The sequence below is a fragment of the Myotis lucifugus genome, unplaced genomic scaffold, assembly GCF_000147115.1.
Source record: "Myotis lucifugus unplaced genomic scaffold, Myoluc2.0 scaffold_309, whole genome shotgun sequence".
NCBI lineage: Eukaryota > Metazoa > Chordata > Mammalia > Chiroptera > Vespertilionidae > Myotis > Myotis lucifugus.
This window is the reverse complement of record NW_005871357.1, coordinates 902,912-918,870: the sequence shown is the minus strand read 5'-3', so window position 1 is coordinate 918,870 and position 15,959 is coordinate 902,912. Positions and strand designations below refer to the sequence as shown.

The following is a 15,959-nucleotide window of genomic DNA, read 5'->3' as shown; positions in this document are numbered from 1 at the left end:
TACATACTTTTGCTCATCAATTTGTGCATACTTGTGTTACACGTTGGACTTGCGGTTTTGTTCAGATGCACACTCCGTATGTCCTAACGAACGAAGAGCTGCATCCTTGTTTGGGGCAGAAACGGGTGCTGCCATATCTCAGACGGCATTGCTTAATGGCTCCTTACACACTCCTGGGGGTGGGGGTGAGGTCTGTGCTTGACACTCCATCCGGGTCCTTCTGTCTGATCACATGACGCATATGCTACCACTTACCAAACCAAAAAAGCAGGATGGGAAGGGAATCTGAATAACACATGTAAGTTTGAATGTTGTTTTGAAGTAATAGTAAGAGAAAATTCTTTCAAGTAATTAATCAATATTCAATTCTTGCTGAAATAGAAATATGAAGAGATATATGGAGAAGAAATAATTGAGAGTGAAGAAAAGCAACTGGATGCTAATAGGCAAAAGATAATTTATTTTTTTGTTTTGGACCAAAATCTCATTAAGACTTAAATGTTTTGGGCTTGAACATCGTTTATGAGTTGGCACACCTAACTTTATGAGTGCTGTATCTGAATGACTGCTAGTTGGATATGAGCAGGATGTGTGTGATTCCACAGAAATACTTCTTTTGTTTTGTGAGCTACTGTGTCTATCAAGTGGGCTTCCCTGTTTCAGCTTAATTTCATTTTCCGGGCGCACTATTACGTTTGCCTTCATTTGTATTTCAATGCAAAGAATGCTATAGAAAACTCCACAAAACGGCTTTTAATAAACTATTGACTCGAACACAATTTTCCCGTAGAAGAGGAGGCAGAGAAGGTAAACTTGATTCATACTCACTGTGGCAGTGTTGCTGGCAGGGAGCGTCTAATAATTGAGTGGACTTGTCTGTAAACATCCAGCTTGGACATGCACCGGCAGGAAGTGTGATTAGCAAAACTGACTGTGACTGGTTTGGGGCCTTGAGAGAGAGGCACTGTAATTTCAAACAACTACAAAGAAGGGACAAAAAGAGAAACAATTATATAGATGCTGTACAGCATGGTATGGTAAATGTTGGAGTCCACAAAGAGTGAGATGAACTCTTCATGAACAGGTAGAGTGCTGCGTAACATAGGCAGAACATCAATATCCTTTATCAATTAATCAACAGGTCCTATGCTTACCTCATGTCACTGTTACAAAGCATATTAGGATTTTGATAATCAACTAATGATTATAGAGCAGAGATGTAATAGACCAATGTGTTCAAGGAGAAGAACTGTTTCAGAGACCTAAATTATTATATATATTAACTGATTCCAGAGAGGAAGGGAGAGGGCATGTGCCCTGACCAAGAATCGAACCATGACCTCCTGGTTCATGGGTCAACGATGCTCAACCACTGAGCCATACGGGCTGGGAGACCTAGATTGTTTTAAAGGGTAAGAAAGGGGCACCAATGTACATTTCATTGTGATGTAAGAGCAAAACTATTGGCCACCTCAAAACGTTTGGTTAAGTCCTATTGTATATAAACTGAATACACAGACAAAAAACATATAGATGAAAAGCTGGTTTTCATTCCAAATCAAATTTCTGCCTCAGGGTAGTTTTACCTGTATTGAGATCTCTTATAAACTTATTATGTTTAAAAGAAAAAATAAACACATTCATAATTTAACAGCTAAAGCTCTGTTTCTGCTGTTTTGACAAAGGTATTAGGAAAAAAGTAATCTTAGAGAAAGGTCGAGCATTTTACGTGACTGTGGGTTAGATCTCAACATTTAGCTTGACTAAAGTCTCCTTCAGAATGCCTTGTTTGTGGAGAACTCCAGTTCTCTTCCTTCTACCAAAATAGTGCTTTGAAACATTAAGTAAAGCCAAGCGGACTTAAATTCCTAAGGCTCTGAGAATCTAAATGATCTTCAGTACCAATGGCAAAGTAAAACCCTGTCCATTGTCTGCTCGATAAGATCAGCGCGCAGTAACTCAACTGCAGGGAACCACGTGTGGTGTGGGACTTTTATGGCAATCTGGGCAGCGTGAAGAACATGACATACTCCAGAGCCTTGTGATTTGGCGCCTCGCTGCAATTTCATACCAACAGTTGAAGATCATTGAAAAGGTCGAGGGAGCAGAATTGGTTGCCCTTTTGTTCATACCACGGAGAGATGTATTAAAAGGACTTTTGAAGAATGAAATGCAGAGATATCTCAATTATAAGATGCATATTTTCTTCACTTGAAATGCATTCATTTCCAATTGCAGCTATTTTCTTAGCATAAGTGCCTCAAGAGGAATGGGCACAGATCACACCCAGACAGGATACTTTTGTTAGCGACCGCACTTGTGAGTTGTGTGAACTTGGAAATGCCATCTAACTTTTCAAAGCTGTTTGTTTCCTTAAAAACCAGTAAAATGAAGATGATATTGACCCATTACTTCATGAGACTGTTATGAAATTATATAGGCTGAAACATGAATGTGCTCTATATACTGAGTGCTGTATAGATGTGGGTGTTTAATTATTTGCACATGTTCTCAGGCTTCTAGATATTCCCCAGAATACTGTCCATTCTCCATCGATAATTCCAACATAAGGCCTCAACGTGTCCCTGCATGACGGTTTTGACCAGTTTCTTCTCTGAGACATGGGTGTATGCCGTTGGGCTGAAACCTTTGATTAGGTGACATGTCACACTGGCAGAAACCCTTTGTGCTACGTGCAACTATTTAAAGAAAGATAATTCTGCAGTGTCTACAAATGCTACAGTTTTTCTACTTGCATGACATCTGCGGACCCTGACTTAATAACCAGAGTGACAAAGGCAACATGAAGTGGCTTAGAAACGAAGCCATTTTAATATGGTGCATATGTAATTTTTACAAATGACTTGTTGAAGCTCACAACAGTGGAACAGGAGAGAGGTGTGCAGGTCAGCTCGCAAAAGCCTCGACTGTACATCTAGTAGGCAGGTAGATGTTTGTGCCTGGAGCTTGGAGAACCATTGAAAAATCATGCATATTAACATTGGAATTGAAGTCTGGGCATCGATACGATGACCTGATGAGATCAAAAAGTGTCTAATAACAGAAAGCTGGGGCAGGAACATTTCAGGGTGAACAGAGGCAGGTGAGCGGTTCCCTAGTCTGGGAAGAGGTGTGACAGGTAGAACACCAGGCGGGGTGTTAAGTCCAGGGAAGGCACAGAATGAGAGGAGGGCTTCGAAAAGGCGTGTGTGGTCACAGGCTCCAGTGTCTCTGGGAAATCAAGGACGTCAGGAGGGAGCAGGGACAGCTGGGCACCAGAGTGGCTCTAAGGGCTGTGGCAGGGCCGGGCGTGAGGACAGGAGCAGCGATAGGGATGGAGAGAAAAGAGGGGCCCCACAGGACTGGAGAGAAGGGGCTCAGATGACTCTGGCCACAAGGGACACTTTCCCTGACAGAGTGCGTGTAATTCTTGCAGGATCTGTCATCGTCTCAAGTGACACAAGGCAGGACAGAGCCTGAGAGGGAAGGCTAAGGCCCTGTCTGAGATAAGGGCTCTTGCGGAGGAGTTAAGGAGGTTTCCCCACCCCTGGACCTCAGGGGCACGCTTCCTGCTCTCAGTGACGGTGGCCACTTCGGACCCCACCCCACGTGCCTCGCCCAAAAAGAGCTCAGGGACCATTATCAGCGATCTCAGGCCACTTCCGCCACTCCCAGTGGGTAAGGTCCACAGTTAGAACCCGCCCAAAGGCACCAAGTGTGTATTCAGGAACTGGGGCGGTGAAGAATGTTCCAGAGAGATGAAGACCAGTTAAATGCCCGGAAGAAAGCATCTTCTTGGAAAAATAAGACTGGCTCTACACTTTCAAAGAGCGGAAGAGGCCTGTGCTGGCAGACCCACTACTTCAAGGATAAAGGGACAGGTAAGGAGGCAGTAAAAAAGTCACTGTTTAAAGAAGTTTTTTTTTTTTTTCTTAAACTTGAAGAAATCTTATGCCTTCAAATTACAGGACAGCTTGGGAGAAAAATCTACTTATAGTTTAGCTATTTAAACAACAGAAAAAAATGTAATTATTGATGTTTCATTCCTCTTGTTTGAGTCTAAGTAGGCAACTGGCCAGCTGGAATTAGTTAATTTAATCAAAAGGAATAAACAGGTCAAAAATTAAAGTTAGAAAAAATATTTTCTTGAAACACTTCTTCTACCTTCAAATTTTGACCTGAGTTTCTCCAGTAGTTCAACTCTCTACCTGAGTGTCCCAGTGTGGGAAACACATAAGGGTCCAGAGAAGGATGTCTCTGACCAATAGAAAAAGGAGAAAAAGTCTTACTCATTGAGTTCTATTCATTTATCAATTTCAGAAAAAATGGGAACACCTGAGAGTGTGCTGCGGGTGATGTAGCTAATTTGACCTCCGAGGGCTGGTGTACAGAGAAGGGGCCTCTTCCCTCTTCCAACTTTATTCCCCACTACTCTTTAGGTGCATACATTGATTGACATTTTCTCATGTAAAGTGATTAACTATTTCTACTACCTTTCTAATAAGTACAGTAACTTGTTTTCTTTACAGAACAAGTTGTGAATTTCATATAGCTCTATGTAATCCCTATGTTACTAAGAATGTCCATATACCTTTTTCCCTAGTCAGATAATAGGTACTTAAAAATGTACACTTTTTTGAACTAAAAATATTAATAATTAGAATCACATTATAAACTCACAGGTCCCGCTCCTAAAAAAATCAGTGCACTTTAAAAATACCTGGAAGCTTCCCTTTTCCACTAGAGATGCAAGAACAACCAAAAGCATCACCTCAAGGACAGGCAGGCAGTAGGCAGAGCCTGCATTTGCAGTTTGGCACTCCTGGGCCTTGGAAAAACTGCCCAGCTGCCCTGAGCCTCCATTTCTCTCTAAAATAGGGATAATATAGTGGTGATTTCATTGTTGGGCTGTTTGATTTCCCCTCATCCTCCCCATTCTTCTTCAAGATTGAGTTGAATCTTTGGTAGAGGGATTACACATTATTAAGTTTCTCTTTAAAATCGTTCCTTGTTTCGTTTTCAATAACTGTTTATTGAGAACCTAGAAGATGCCAAGTGCCAGGTGCCTTACTGGACTGTCAAGCTAACAGCTATCAGTCTCCAAGTCTTGCCTCCATGCAATTCTTAAGAAGCCCAACAAACAATGGGAGCGAACTAGAGAAAGCTTTACATATATTATGATTCTATGTTAGAATTATCAAAATATCAACCCGTTTATCACAAATGCTGTTAGTGAGCAAGAACCTCAGTTTACCTGTCTTATGGAAATGCATGCTGGCCATTATATGAAGATCTGAATCAACGCAGGAACTGTAATTTACTCTTGAAAGAGTCCGTTCTAGCCATACACCGGAGTGTTTGAGGCAATAATGGATTCTTTATATTTTAATAAAATAAGAATCCTTATACTATTGTCAGACTATTTTGTGCTTCAATGTGTACACAGCAGTGTTTTCTATTTTAGATTTATGCTCATAGAATGCAAGATTCATGTATTAGGTTCAGCATTAGCTAATAATTCTATGTATATATGGGCACTTAGTCGATACTGATGGGTGATGGTGACAATCATAATTTGATATTTTGAGCATGATGATTTTCCTAAGACAGTTTTATGCTGTGAAGTGAATTGTTCTTGAACAGTAAGATATAAACTTGTAATTAACTTAGGGTTCCAGTACTAATGAAAGTCACCATGGAGACTCAGGCTGTCTATCAGTATATGCCTATTGAAAGAGTTGCTCATTTTAAAGAAGATCTAAAGAACTTATATCCAGGGGGCATTTAAACAAGGCTGGAAATTGGGGAAAATACAATAGTATATGCTATAAAACTGCAATAAAAAGGAAGTGGCGATCATTTCCAACTGAGAGGTTCCCCATTGCTATCAACTGGAATTTTTTAATAAGAATGTTTAATCGTCAATTCTCACCAACAAGAATGAACTTCAAATAAAGCCACTTTTTGAAACAATAGCTTGTTTACCCAGCATAGCAACCGTTGTAAAGCAACAGTTCCTAACCCTACTTATCTGGCGAGCTATTCAAGAACAAGGTGTAGGACTTCCTTGCTGAAAAAGTCCTGGATTAACCAAAGTCTAAAGGAATGTCTGTGTGCGTACAAGTAGGAAACAGAAAAATGCCTTCCTCTACAACCTCTTTACACCCCAAATAGAGTCAGTTTCCCCTCAGAGCAGAATATCTCGCTACCGTATTTAATGTAAACATTCCCACCTTAGTCCATTAATTATGGAAACATCTGCAGTCCCTGAAGAATATGATTAATAACTGTAAAGTCAGAGGAAAATACTCTATACCATTTAAAGAAATAATCCCTAAAAATGGGAGAAGGCGAAAATTGAGGGTTTATTCTAAGTACTTCCACTGAGCATACCAACCACATACTGGCTTTCCCTCTTCTCCCCTGGTCCAGGAATTCACTTAGTACCAACCATACCAGGGCTTCCAACAACGTTTATGGACCTTCAATTGAGTTTGGGGAGAACACGGGATAGCAGATCCTAACAGAGCAACATCTGGCTCTGCATTCATTTTAATATATTGTTATACATGAAATGTATGCACAGAGCTACCAGTATAACAAAAACCCATCCAGGAGGTTTAGAAACACTGAGTAAAATTTGTGGACATGATCGGTACCTTGAGTTGAAAAAATAGTGGACTTTTAATAGATGCATTAATTTTTTTTTTCTTCAGGCAACTGCTATTCCTAAAGAGACTTCTGATAACTGGTATTGGTGGAGGTGGAGAGTTCTTTCTCCACATCTGGATCAAACCTGATTTCCAACAACTGTATATGCCAAAGATGAATTAGCTAAAAATTCAAAACAAATCACATTCCACTCGTTGCATACATATGAATTCAATAAACTAATTTTCCAGGCTGCCACAGAGTTCTGTTTCATTAATGGAAGAATTATCTCTGTTTGCAGCACAAACGGGCACCTATGAGTTTCATTACAGAGTTGCACATTTTTCTTGGGTTTAAAAAATATAGCGGTAAAAGAACATTTTATGAAATGCCCAGTGTAACTCAAATATGACCTGGAATGCTTTTGTTAACACAGCTGCTTTTATTGTCTCTTTATCACATAATTAGAAAAGAAAGTAGTCATTTCTTTAGAAGATGGCAACGTGGAATTTGAACGAATACTGCTGGAGTCGTTCAGAATGAGCTGGAGACCTGCTCCCGGTGGAGCCGCCTTCCTCCATGGACACTAATGAACAGGGCGAAACCCCGTGACCTCAGAAGTCCTTTTCCATTGTCATCTTCAGGAAAAATATATGAGGTAAATACCAGCATTTAAATAGCTTTTTAATTCAAATGTTTGGCTCGAAAGCAGATGACTTTCTTCTATTGCTACTTCAGTCATCAAATGATTGATGTTCTGCAAAATTCACTGTCTGCTTTTTGGTTACATCTCTTAAATATACAACCTCTCATAAGACAATCCACTGAAAGCATATGTTCATGAGAGAGGTCAAAAACCCATCCAATCAACTTCCGTTTCCACAGGCCCTCAGATCTGAGCAGGGAGGTCTGAGCAGCTGCTATCGGATTAGGTCCCTGGAATGCGTCGTGCATATGGTTTTACTTTGCAACTAACCAGGCTTCCTCACACATTCTGATAACATGCCTGCGTTCAGCCCCATAAAAGAATTTCTATGAAGTTTCCACAGAACACGTGGGTTTTACATGACTTACAGTACATTGTCCTTACAATTTATGGGATTCCAATTGGTGACTTTTATTGCTAAATGATGTGTCTGGAACTCCTTTAACAAAACAAAACTTCTTTTTTTTTCTTCAGAAATTAGAGCAGTAGGAAACTGGCTTTTATGTTTGAAAGAAATCATCACATGCTCCCATTTATACGAAATTGAAAATATCATAAAATAAACTCAGGAGAAGGTGTGACTTGAGTACAGGCTTTTACAAGCTGCAATCTCAGTAAAACGTGAAATGCAAATGAACACACTGACCTCAGGGGCTCCGTGCCTGGCTCTCCCATGGTCTGTAAACCTCCTGGATATGCATTTGCACAAACCACTGCACTTCTCTTTCCAACACTGAGCCTACTTTCCATCACTTGATAACTGTTGATTTTCCTGCTAAACTGTAAGCTCCTTTAGTGCAGGTCCACGCATCGTGGGTGCTTCACCACACCTGCTCAATTAAATCCAAAATAAAACTACCCCTTTCGCTATGATAAAAATATCTGAGGGATTCTTCATGCAGGAGAAGCACAGGAAATTACAAAGTCAAAGGGAGAAATGGTGGGCGGTCAATGATGAATACTGGCTTTCCCTCTTCTCTCCTGGCCCAGGAATTCACTTAGTACCCACCACACCAGGGCTTCCAACAACGTTTATCAACATGATGTTTCCTCCCAAATCTGCAGCTGACGATCCAATCGCTGCCGGAGAATTCTAGAATGACATGCCCAGTCTTTTCCTGATACCTCCACCTCAATACCACTCAGATTCTTCAAAATCAGCATGCTCAAGACTCTAACTTGGACCCCAAATCTGTTCTTCCCTTCTATTTATTTATTCGATTTAGTGCCAAGTGTTTACTATGTGCCAACGACTGCACTTTGCCCTGGGGTAATAACCAAACACAAGCTTTGCTTTCACGGAGTTGAGAGCCTAGGGAATAAACCATCTGAGAGATAGGTAAGGTAACGGTGCTAAAATACGGGCAAAACGATGCTGTCACAGGCCTGGAAGTGACATGTGGTCTTAGGTCTCAGGATGAGGAGCAATTAGCTAGGTAAGAGGGATACGGGAATGGTGTGAGGAGGCATGTTTCGACCACAGGGCACAGTGTTCTAATGACTCAGGGGTCAGAGATACTGATATGATTTAAGGAATCAAAGCATTTGGGTGCTGGTGGAAAGTAGTCTTTGAGGGAAAAGGCAGTGACAATTGAGGCTATAGATTTAGGTAGCAGCCAGATCATGAAGGGCCCTGTAAACATGTTTAAGGATTTAACCTACAGAAGAGTGAGTGCCATTCAAAATATTTAACAACTTAGAATGTTTGCACCAACCAATCAGAACTGATGCTAGCCTGAGCCATCCAATCAGAAAAGAGCAGCTTATCAATGCACCAGCTGAATGCAATGTTCCTGACGAGTTGAGCGGTATCTGATATATCATTTAGAAAAGAAAAATCTCACTGTTAACATGTGGCAAATGGATTTGAGGAAAGAAAGAATGGGGATTTGAGACCAGTTATTAACCCTACCAGACCTGAGGTCCTGAACCTAACTGACCCTTATACCTGGGCTCCTGAGCATTAAATAGAAAAATCCAACATGATATAGAAAAATGTTAGTTACATGCAAACAAGTGGTTAGAATAAGATGGAACTTGGAGACATTGTAGAAAATAGGTCTACCTTTCATCTAGCGCCAATATTCCACCTTTGTGTGGAAGTTATCGAAAAATAGCTACAGCGGTCTGGTAGGGTTAAGCTGGCCCAGGTGTAATGGTCTAGGTGATTGATGAATGCGGCCTTTGCCAGAGTGGGATCGGCAGAATAAATGTATAGGGTGTGATTCTAGAGATGTTAGAATATAGATTTAGCAGGAATATTTGATTAGCCTTTTAGTGAAAGGAATAGCCAGCTAGATGAACAGTGCCATTTACTGAGACAAAAGGTACTAGAAAAAGGTTTATTTACTTGCTTGTTTAATTGTGAGGGCGAGGTGGGATGGGGAGAATATATAGGTCACAACCTCAGTGTGACACAGATTGACTCTGACCCTTCTGAGGGACAGCCCACGGGTTAAGCATGAAACCAGGAGACTGACCTGGGGATAAAGACCGGGGAGGAGTCACCGGAAGAGAAAGCATAGATGAGGAAACCTAAGGTGTGTGTGCGGAATCAGAAAAGAAGGTAGCTTAGGGAAGAACCCTGAGGACCCAGTACCCTGTTTTCAACCAACCTAAAATTTTTACTTCCAAAAATCTGCAAATCTAACAGATGGTCATGGCAGCCCAGCCGGTGTGGCTCACTGGTTGGCATCAACCTATGAACCAGGAGGTCACTGGTCAATTCCTGGTCAGGGCACATGCCCAGGTTGCAGGTTTGATCCCCAGTAGGGGGCATGCAGGAGGCAGCTGATCCATGATTTTCTCTCATCATTGATGCTTCTATCTCTCCCTCTCCTTTCTTCTCTGAAATCAATAAAAATATATATTTTAAAATGCACATGCTCACATGAAAACTACTCTGTTAGTATAATGATATACATTTAAAAATATGACTGCAATAAATATTTGAAATAAAAGACCAAAATAAAACTGAAAAACAACATAAACCAACAAGAAACACCAGATTGGCTTCTAAAATTTTATAGGTAAATCCGGACTCTCTCTATGAGCAGATGACTGAGAGGAAGCAGGGGAAATTATCAACGCGATCAATCTATTACAGTAGAAGGAATCCTAAGTTCTCTGAAAGAAGATGAAAGAGAATGAGAGCTGATTCTAAATGACATAAAGTAGACAATTTTCTTATAGAAAAACATATAAGTACTAGGCTACTGACCAAATTCATTTCACCTGCACATATCTTAGCACTGAATGCTCTTCTAACTTCTAACTTTGCCCTTAAGCCTTCTACCTTCCAAAGCCTCAACCCCTCCGTGGCCCCCTACCTGGTTGTATGCTGCCCTGAATACACACCTACCCGTAAGTAAATACTTCACTCTACTCCCCAGTTAGAAAAATATGGGGCCCAACGAGAACAACATAGGGAAATAGAAAGTGGTCACGGAAAAACGGGTGACAGGAATGCTTAACCGAAGACTGTATGTATTTCTCTTGTTTACTAACAATGAGCTGTGTGCTGTTTTCTGAATTTAGATTTTGCCTAAGGGACTCCTGCTACCTATTTGGCCCATGTGTAAAGTAGGCATGCATTTAGCAAACCAATAGTAAGAGGACTGGAAAATTGACTTTTGCTCATAGTAACTATGAATGAAAAGAGGGGGAGAATTTTCTCCCTGATAGGTTAAAGAAACAGCTATTTTTAAAAAGTTGAGCTAAAATGTAGAGCATACACTTTAGTTAGGCAAAGGGATCAGTTCATTAAAAGTTACCCAGGTGAGTTAATCAGCTATTCTATTATGATTAATCTTGAAGGCAGTAATTTGAAAATCTGGCTCAACAGAAACACGTAGGCATCAGAGAACCAACTTCCTGAAACTGGGAGTGTGTGCGGAAACTGTATCCGTATCTTCATTGTTTCCCCACTGAAGGATCCATTGCTTTTATGTGATTCTCAAGGGGTTGTTCACTAAATCTGTGGTAGGCACTCAGGTCGCTAGTGAACAAAACAGACTTGCTTTTGCCGTGGTGGAGGAGATAGATATTAATCAACTAATGGTGACTATATTATTATAACTATAGGTTTATAAGCTATAGTAAGTGTTTCAAAGAAAAGTATGAGAAATTATTAAATAGTTAAAGTAAATGCTAGGCCTATTTCTGACCTCTTATCTCACGGAGATCAGAAAAATCTCCCAGGAGGACTTCCTTGTGCCACCTCAAACTTGAGTTGAGACCTGAAGAACTGGTCCCGTAGCCAGGAGGGGACTGGAAGGACAGGATAATCTAAAGGTATGTGCAAAGGCTCTGGGGCAGTGAGGGTTCCCAGCAACTGAAAGAAGCCTAGAGCACTGGGAGACAGGTGAGGTCCAGGGGCAGATGCCGCTGCAAAGGCAGCACAAGCAGACATTGGAGGCTGAGACAAAGATTTGGGGCTTACTCCAAGCACCATGGGAGGTCCCTGAGAGGCTTGTATGCCTGAGACTGTCCACATCAAATGTGCAATTTTTAAAATACCACACTCTGGGCCAATGTGAAGAATGGATCGGGAAAGAAGAAACAGAAGCAGGAAGAGCAGAGAGAATGCTATTTCATTAGTTGGAAAGAACGTCAAAGTCTTCCGGACTATAGGGGTGGTGTGGATATGGGGGTTCAAGTCACTTGAGGGACGGAATTAACATCTGACTTGGTGATGGACTGGATTTGTGATGATGAAGATGTCCGAAAGGACCCTATGTTTCTGTAGAAATGATGTCACATGAGGAGAGAGGTAAGCTGGAAGACCAGGGTGCTTTGTGTGGTGGTGGTGGTGTTTGGGATGAGTTTGGTTTTGGGAGAAAAAGCTTGCCTGAGGAACTAGTATACAAAACAAGTGGGCATCCGTATCTAAAGAAGACATATTTTGAAACATTTAAATATGAAAGTAGTATTTAATTTAAATATGAAAGTCCTATTTAATAAATAGTATGCTACAGAAGTTGAGACGTTTTTAAAAGAAAATTCATTTTAAAATATTTTCTTTGTATTAGCAAGGCAAAATAAAATTTATGGAAGAAATTAGTAATAAAAAGTAGCTTTGGATATTGTCAGTTGGCAACTGATTTTCACCAAGAAAATAAATTAAGAATAAAAAATAAGGAATTCATGTAAAACTTCCAACAATAAAGAATTAAAAACAAAACGAGAATTTAAAGAAATAAGGGAACAAAACAAGAAATCTCAACACTAGAATGATTATTATTCAACTCTACATCTTTAAAATATGAGTACATTGAAAGTAAAATTTCATCTAACAATTAAATATAACAAGTCCTTTATAAAATGGTGATTAATGAGCTCTGAATAGACAGATTTGATGGAATAGATGTACAAAATTCATCTTTGAGTCTATCCCAGGTCATTCCATTTCTAAAAGAAACATGACCCTTTGGTATTTGGAAAATGCAATTAGGATATCAATACCTTTGAAAGATCCACCACAGTGCTATTTGATTTAAACAAAACACCATAATAATAAATAGTATAATCTAGGACATATATCATATTGCTCAACTGAATTATTTAAAAATATACACTAGCAAATGTATTCCACAAACTTCTTTTAATTCCTACAACACCCATATTTCTTTTCTTTTTTAAAAAATGACTTTTTTTCCCAAGAGTCTCAGAAGGCCAAAAATGCTTTCATTGAGTTTGGCTGACTATAAAACCAGCAAAATTTTAATATTAATATCTTTTTTAAAGTAACTTTTTTGGAGACTATCCTACTGGCATAAGTATTTCTATTTGATAGAAAAGGTTTTTAGTTTCAACACTTATTAAAGGATTTAAAAGTAACTCATTGTCAAATGAAAACTTTTATCCTCAAAGATTAACGTGTGTGTATGTGAGTGTATGTATGTGTGTACGCATATGTGTGCACACATGTGTATGTATGTGTGTGCAAGTGTGCATGTGTGTGGACATGAGTATATGTTCACACACATTCATATGCATATTTATTTTCTTCACTTGGTTTTGATCCCACTACGTGAGTTCATAAAACATCACTTTGTGAAATGCTCATCAAAACCACAAAATATCGAAAGCTTCACTTTATCCCCCCAAGAAAAGACAGGCCACTCGGCATTGCACTAGGTCGCTTTATGGGGCGGGAGTGGAGGCGGGGACACCTACCGTCTTGCTGAGGTAGCCCGTGCTGGTGTTCATGCACTGAAGCCCCTCGCTGTTGCAGCAGCCCCCACATCTGTAGACGGACACACATGGAGGTTTAAAGAAGGTGTTTGTGGCTGCTCCAAACTCCTTCCCCACATCTACACACACCTCACGTGGCATGCATTGAGTCTTTCTCCACTCATTATCAATACCTGCGAGTCATAGGGAAGGCCAGAGGTTACACAGCAGCCACAAGGGGAGCAGCCCCCAGCAGCTGGGAGCCACTTACATTTGATCTCAGATTTTAAGACTCAAGTTTCATAGGTAACTTTACAGAAATCACTGACGGTGCCTACACTGCCCTGTGAGCTGGAACACGGTATCATGAGAAACAGCAGCAAAGGATATTTTCTAAAAGAACTAATTTCTACAGCCATGTCACCAGCTAAAGTAGACATGCTTCCTTAAAACGACACCGATATTCCACAGCACGGATGTCTGGTTTTAGTAAGAAAATGAACATTTGCTATATAGATGTTCCCATGGTCTGCAGAGGTAGCCACGCTCATCTGCTGTGACATGCACCGCTTCCCTGGGCTTTGAGCAAATAGGAACATGCTGGGTTCCTCCTTTGAAGCTGAGATGTCAATGAGATGATGGCTATCGTGTGGGACTCCCTTCAACAATGACGGTCAGGCAGGCTGTGTGGCCATTCAGGGCAATGCCATGGTGGCAGCTACTTGAAATACAAGGGTATTTGCAACTGGGAACACAGATCCTGAACTCTGTTTCCTCAGCAAAGTGCTCTCTCTTGGAGTTCCACCCGCAGTGACTTCACGTTTTGCTTTTAGCCCCGTTGACTCTTTAAATGCTGCGTTACAAAGCATGTACGTCTCCAATGTCCTAGTTCATTTCCCCCGCATTTCTCTTAAAATCATATTCTTTGGGGAAAGAGTATATACACGATTCATGACTCGACCATGAAGCCATTTTGTTTGGTTGGTTTTGTTCTGAAAATGCTTTGTAATCTCAAACCTTTACAGGAACTAATATCTAGTAACTGAAGGGAATTACTTGTGAAAAGTAATGCCCCCGTTTACACTACGCCCTGCTGGGCAGCATCATGATTTTGGTGACACTCTCTGCGGGGCCCTCAGGAGCTTCCACGAAGTCCCTCCCTGAAGCCAGTGACCCGTGAGACCACAGGGCAACAAGTGGCACTTGAAAAGGTGAGTTGGAATGAGTTAGGAATCAAACACTTCTAACTCCAAACCAGAAAGAAAATGTGTGTGCAATGATTTTGTAAGCTATAGAATGATTAAACTCACAGGCTGTGTAAAATATCCTTATGTTTTAAAATTCTGCAATGAGATATCACCTAATTTTCAAAAATTCAAGTGTGTGGTAGGCATACACTCTTCTCTATTTCAATAAATCAACCCCACCACTCACAGTGAAATCCTAAAAATGTGCCTTTGGAAAACTGCCTTTACTCTTGGCCCTAAAAACATTCAGCGGTCCCGGTGCTAAAATTCAAGGCACAGGCTGGCCACCCTCCACTGTGTTGCTATGGGACCCTCTTGTGTCTCTTCTTCCCCGTACTTACTTTTCAAGATCTCCGCGTTATAATGCGCGGCGGCAAATTTTACAGTGTCTTCTGTCCTCGGATCGGCGCCGGGCTGGCCTGGGTTTTGCTGCCAGCCTCCCTTCCGTAGCTGGCACTTGTACATTTTCCAGTATTCCGGGTACAGCACACTCATGAGCTCGTCCACGCTGGAAACGGCCCGCAGCTGCTCCTCCAGGTCTTTGCCCGCGTACGCCTGTCGGGGAAACACGCACGATCAATTGCCCATCGGAGTGAGGGATGTGGAAACAGACGCACTGGAAACCTGTAGGTTTCACAGCATGCAGGCTGGATCCATATTCCAATGGGATGCATGGCCCCTGGATGAGATCACTTTCCCTGATAACATAGTCATACTTTTTATTTGAATCAATAGCACCATAAAAATGAAGTTACATCTCCCTGTGAAAATATAAAATATATACTGGGGTTTTCAGACAAAAGTCGTGTGGTATAATGTTTAACATAATCTCTGCAGGAGCTGGTTTTACTGACAGTTCTTTTACAGAAATGGGTAACTCAAAAGTTTGGAAATTTAGTCGAGGTTGTGTTCACTCCCAACATAAATCAAATTAAACTGAAATCCACTCTCATGCTTTGCTTCATTTTTAATTATCGGCCCCGATCAAATGCAATTAAGCAGGATGCTTGAAATCAGTCTTACAGAAGCCCTTTTAGCATCAATAATCACATGAAGAATGGGATTTCGACAACATCATCACAGTAAGGTTTACATATTGGCCGACGCTCCAGTATTTCAAAAAAATTAATCATTGAGATTTAGTCTGGCATGAAAAAGACACAGAAGAGACCAGAAAGCAT

The 15,959-nt window shown here is 40.8% G+C and overlaps 1 protein-coding gene across 1 annotated transcript in view; it reads right to left on the bottom strand.

Annotated features, from left to right (window-relative positions):
• Nucleotides 1-15,354, bottom strand: part of VEGFC (vascular endothelial growth factor C) — a gene marked incomplete at its 5' end in the record, with an annotated part of 32,756 nt that extends 17,402 nt beyond the window's left edge. Inside the window, 3 exons of the mRNA XM_023763934.1 lie at nt 829-980; nt 13,535-13,725; nt 15,120-15,354. Coding sequence (XP_023619702.1) covers nt 829-980; nt 13,535-13,725; nt 15,120-15,354 — 578 coding nt within the window. The remainder of the gene's footprint in view (nt 1-828; nt 981-13,534; nt 13,726-15,119) is intronic.
• Between the last annotated feature and the right edge of the window lie 605 nt (nt 15,355-15,959).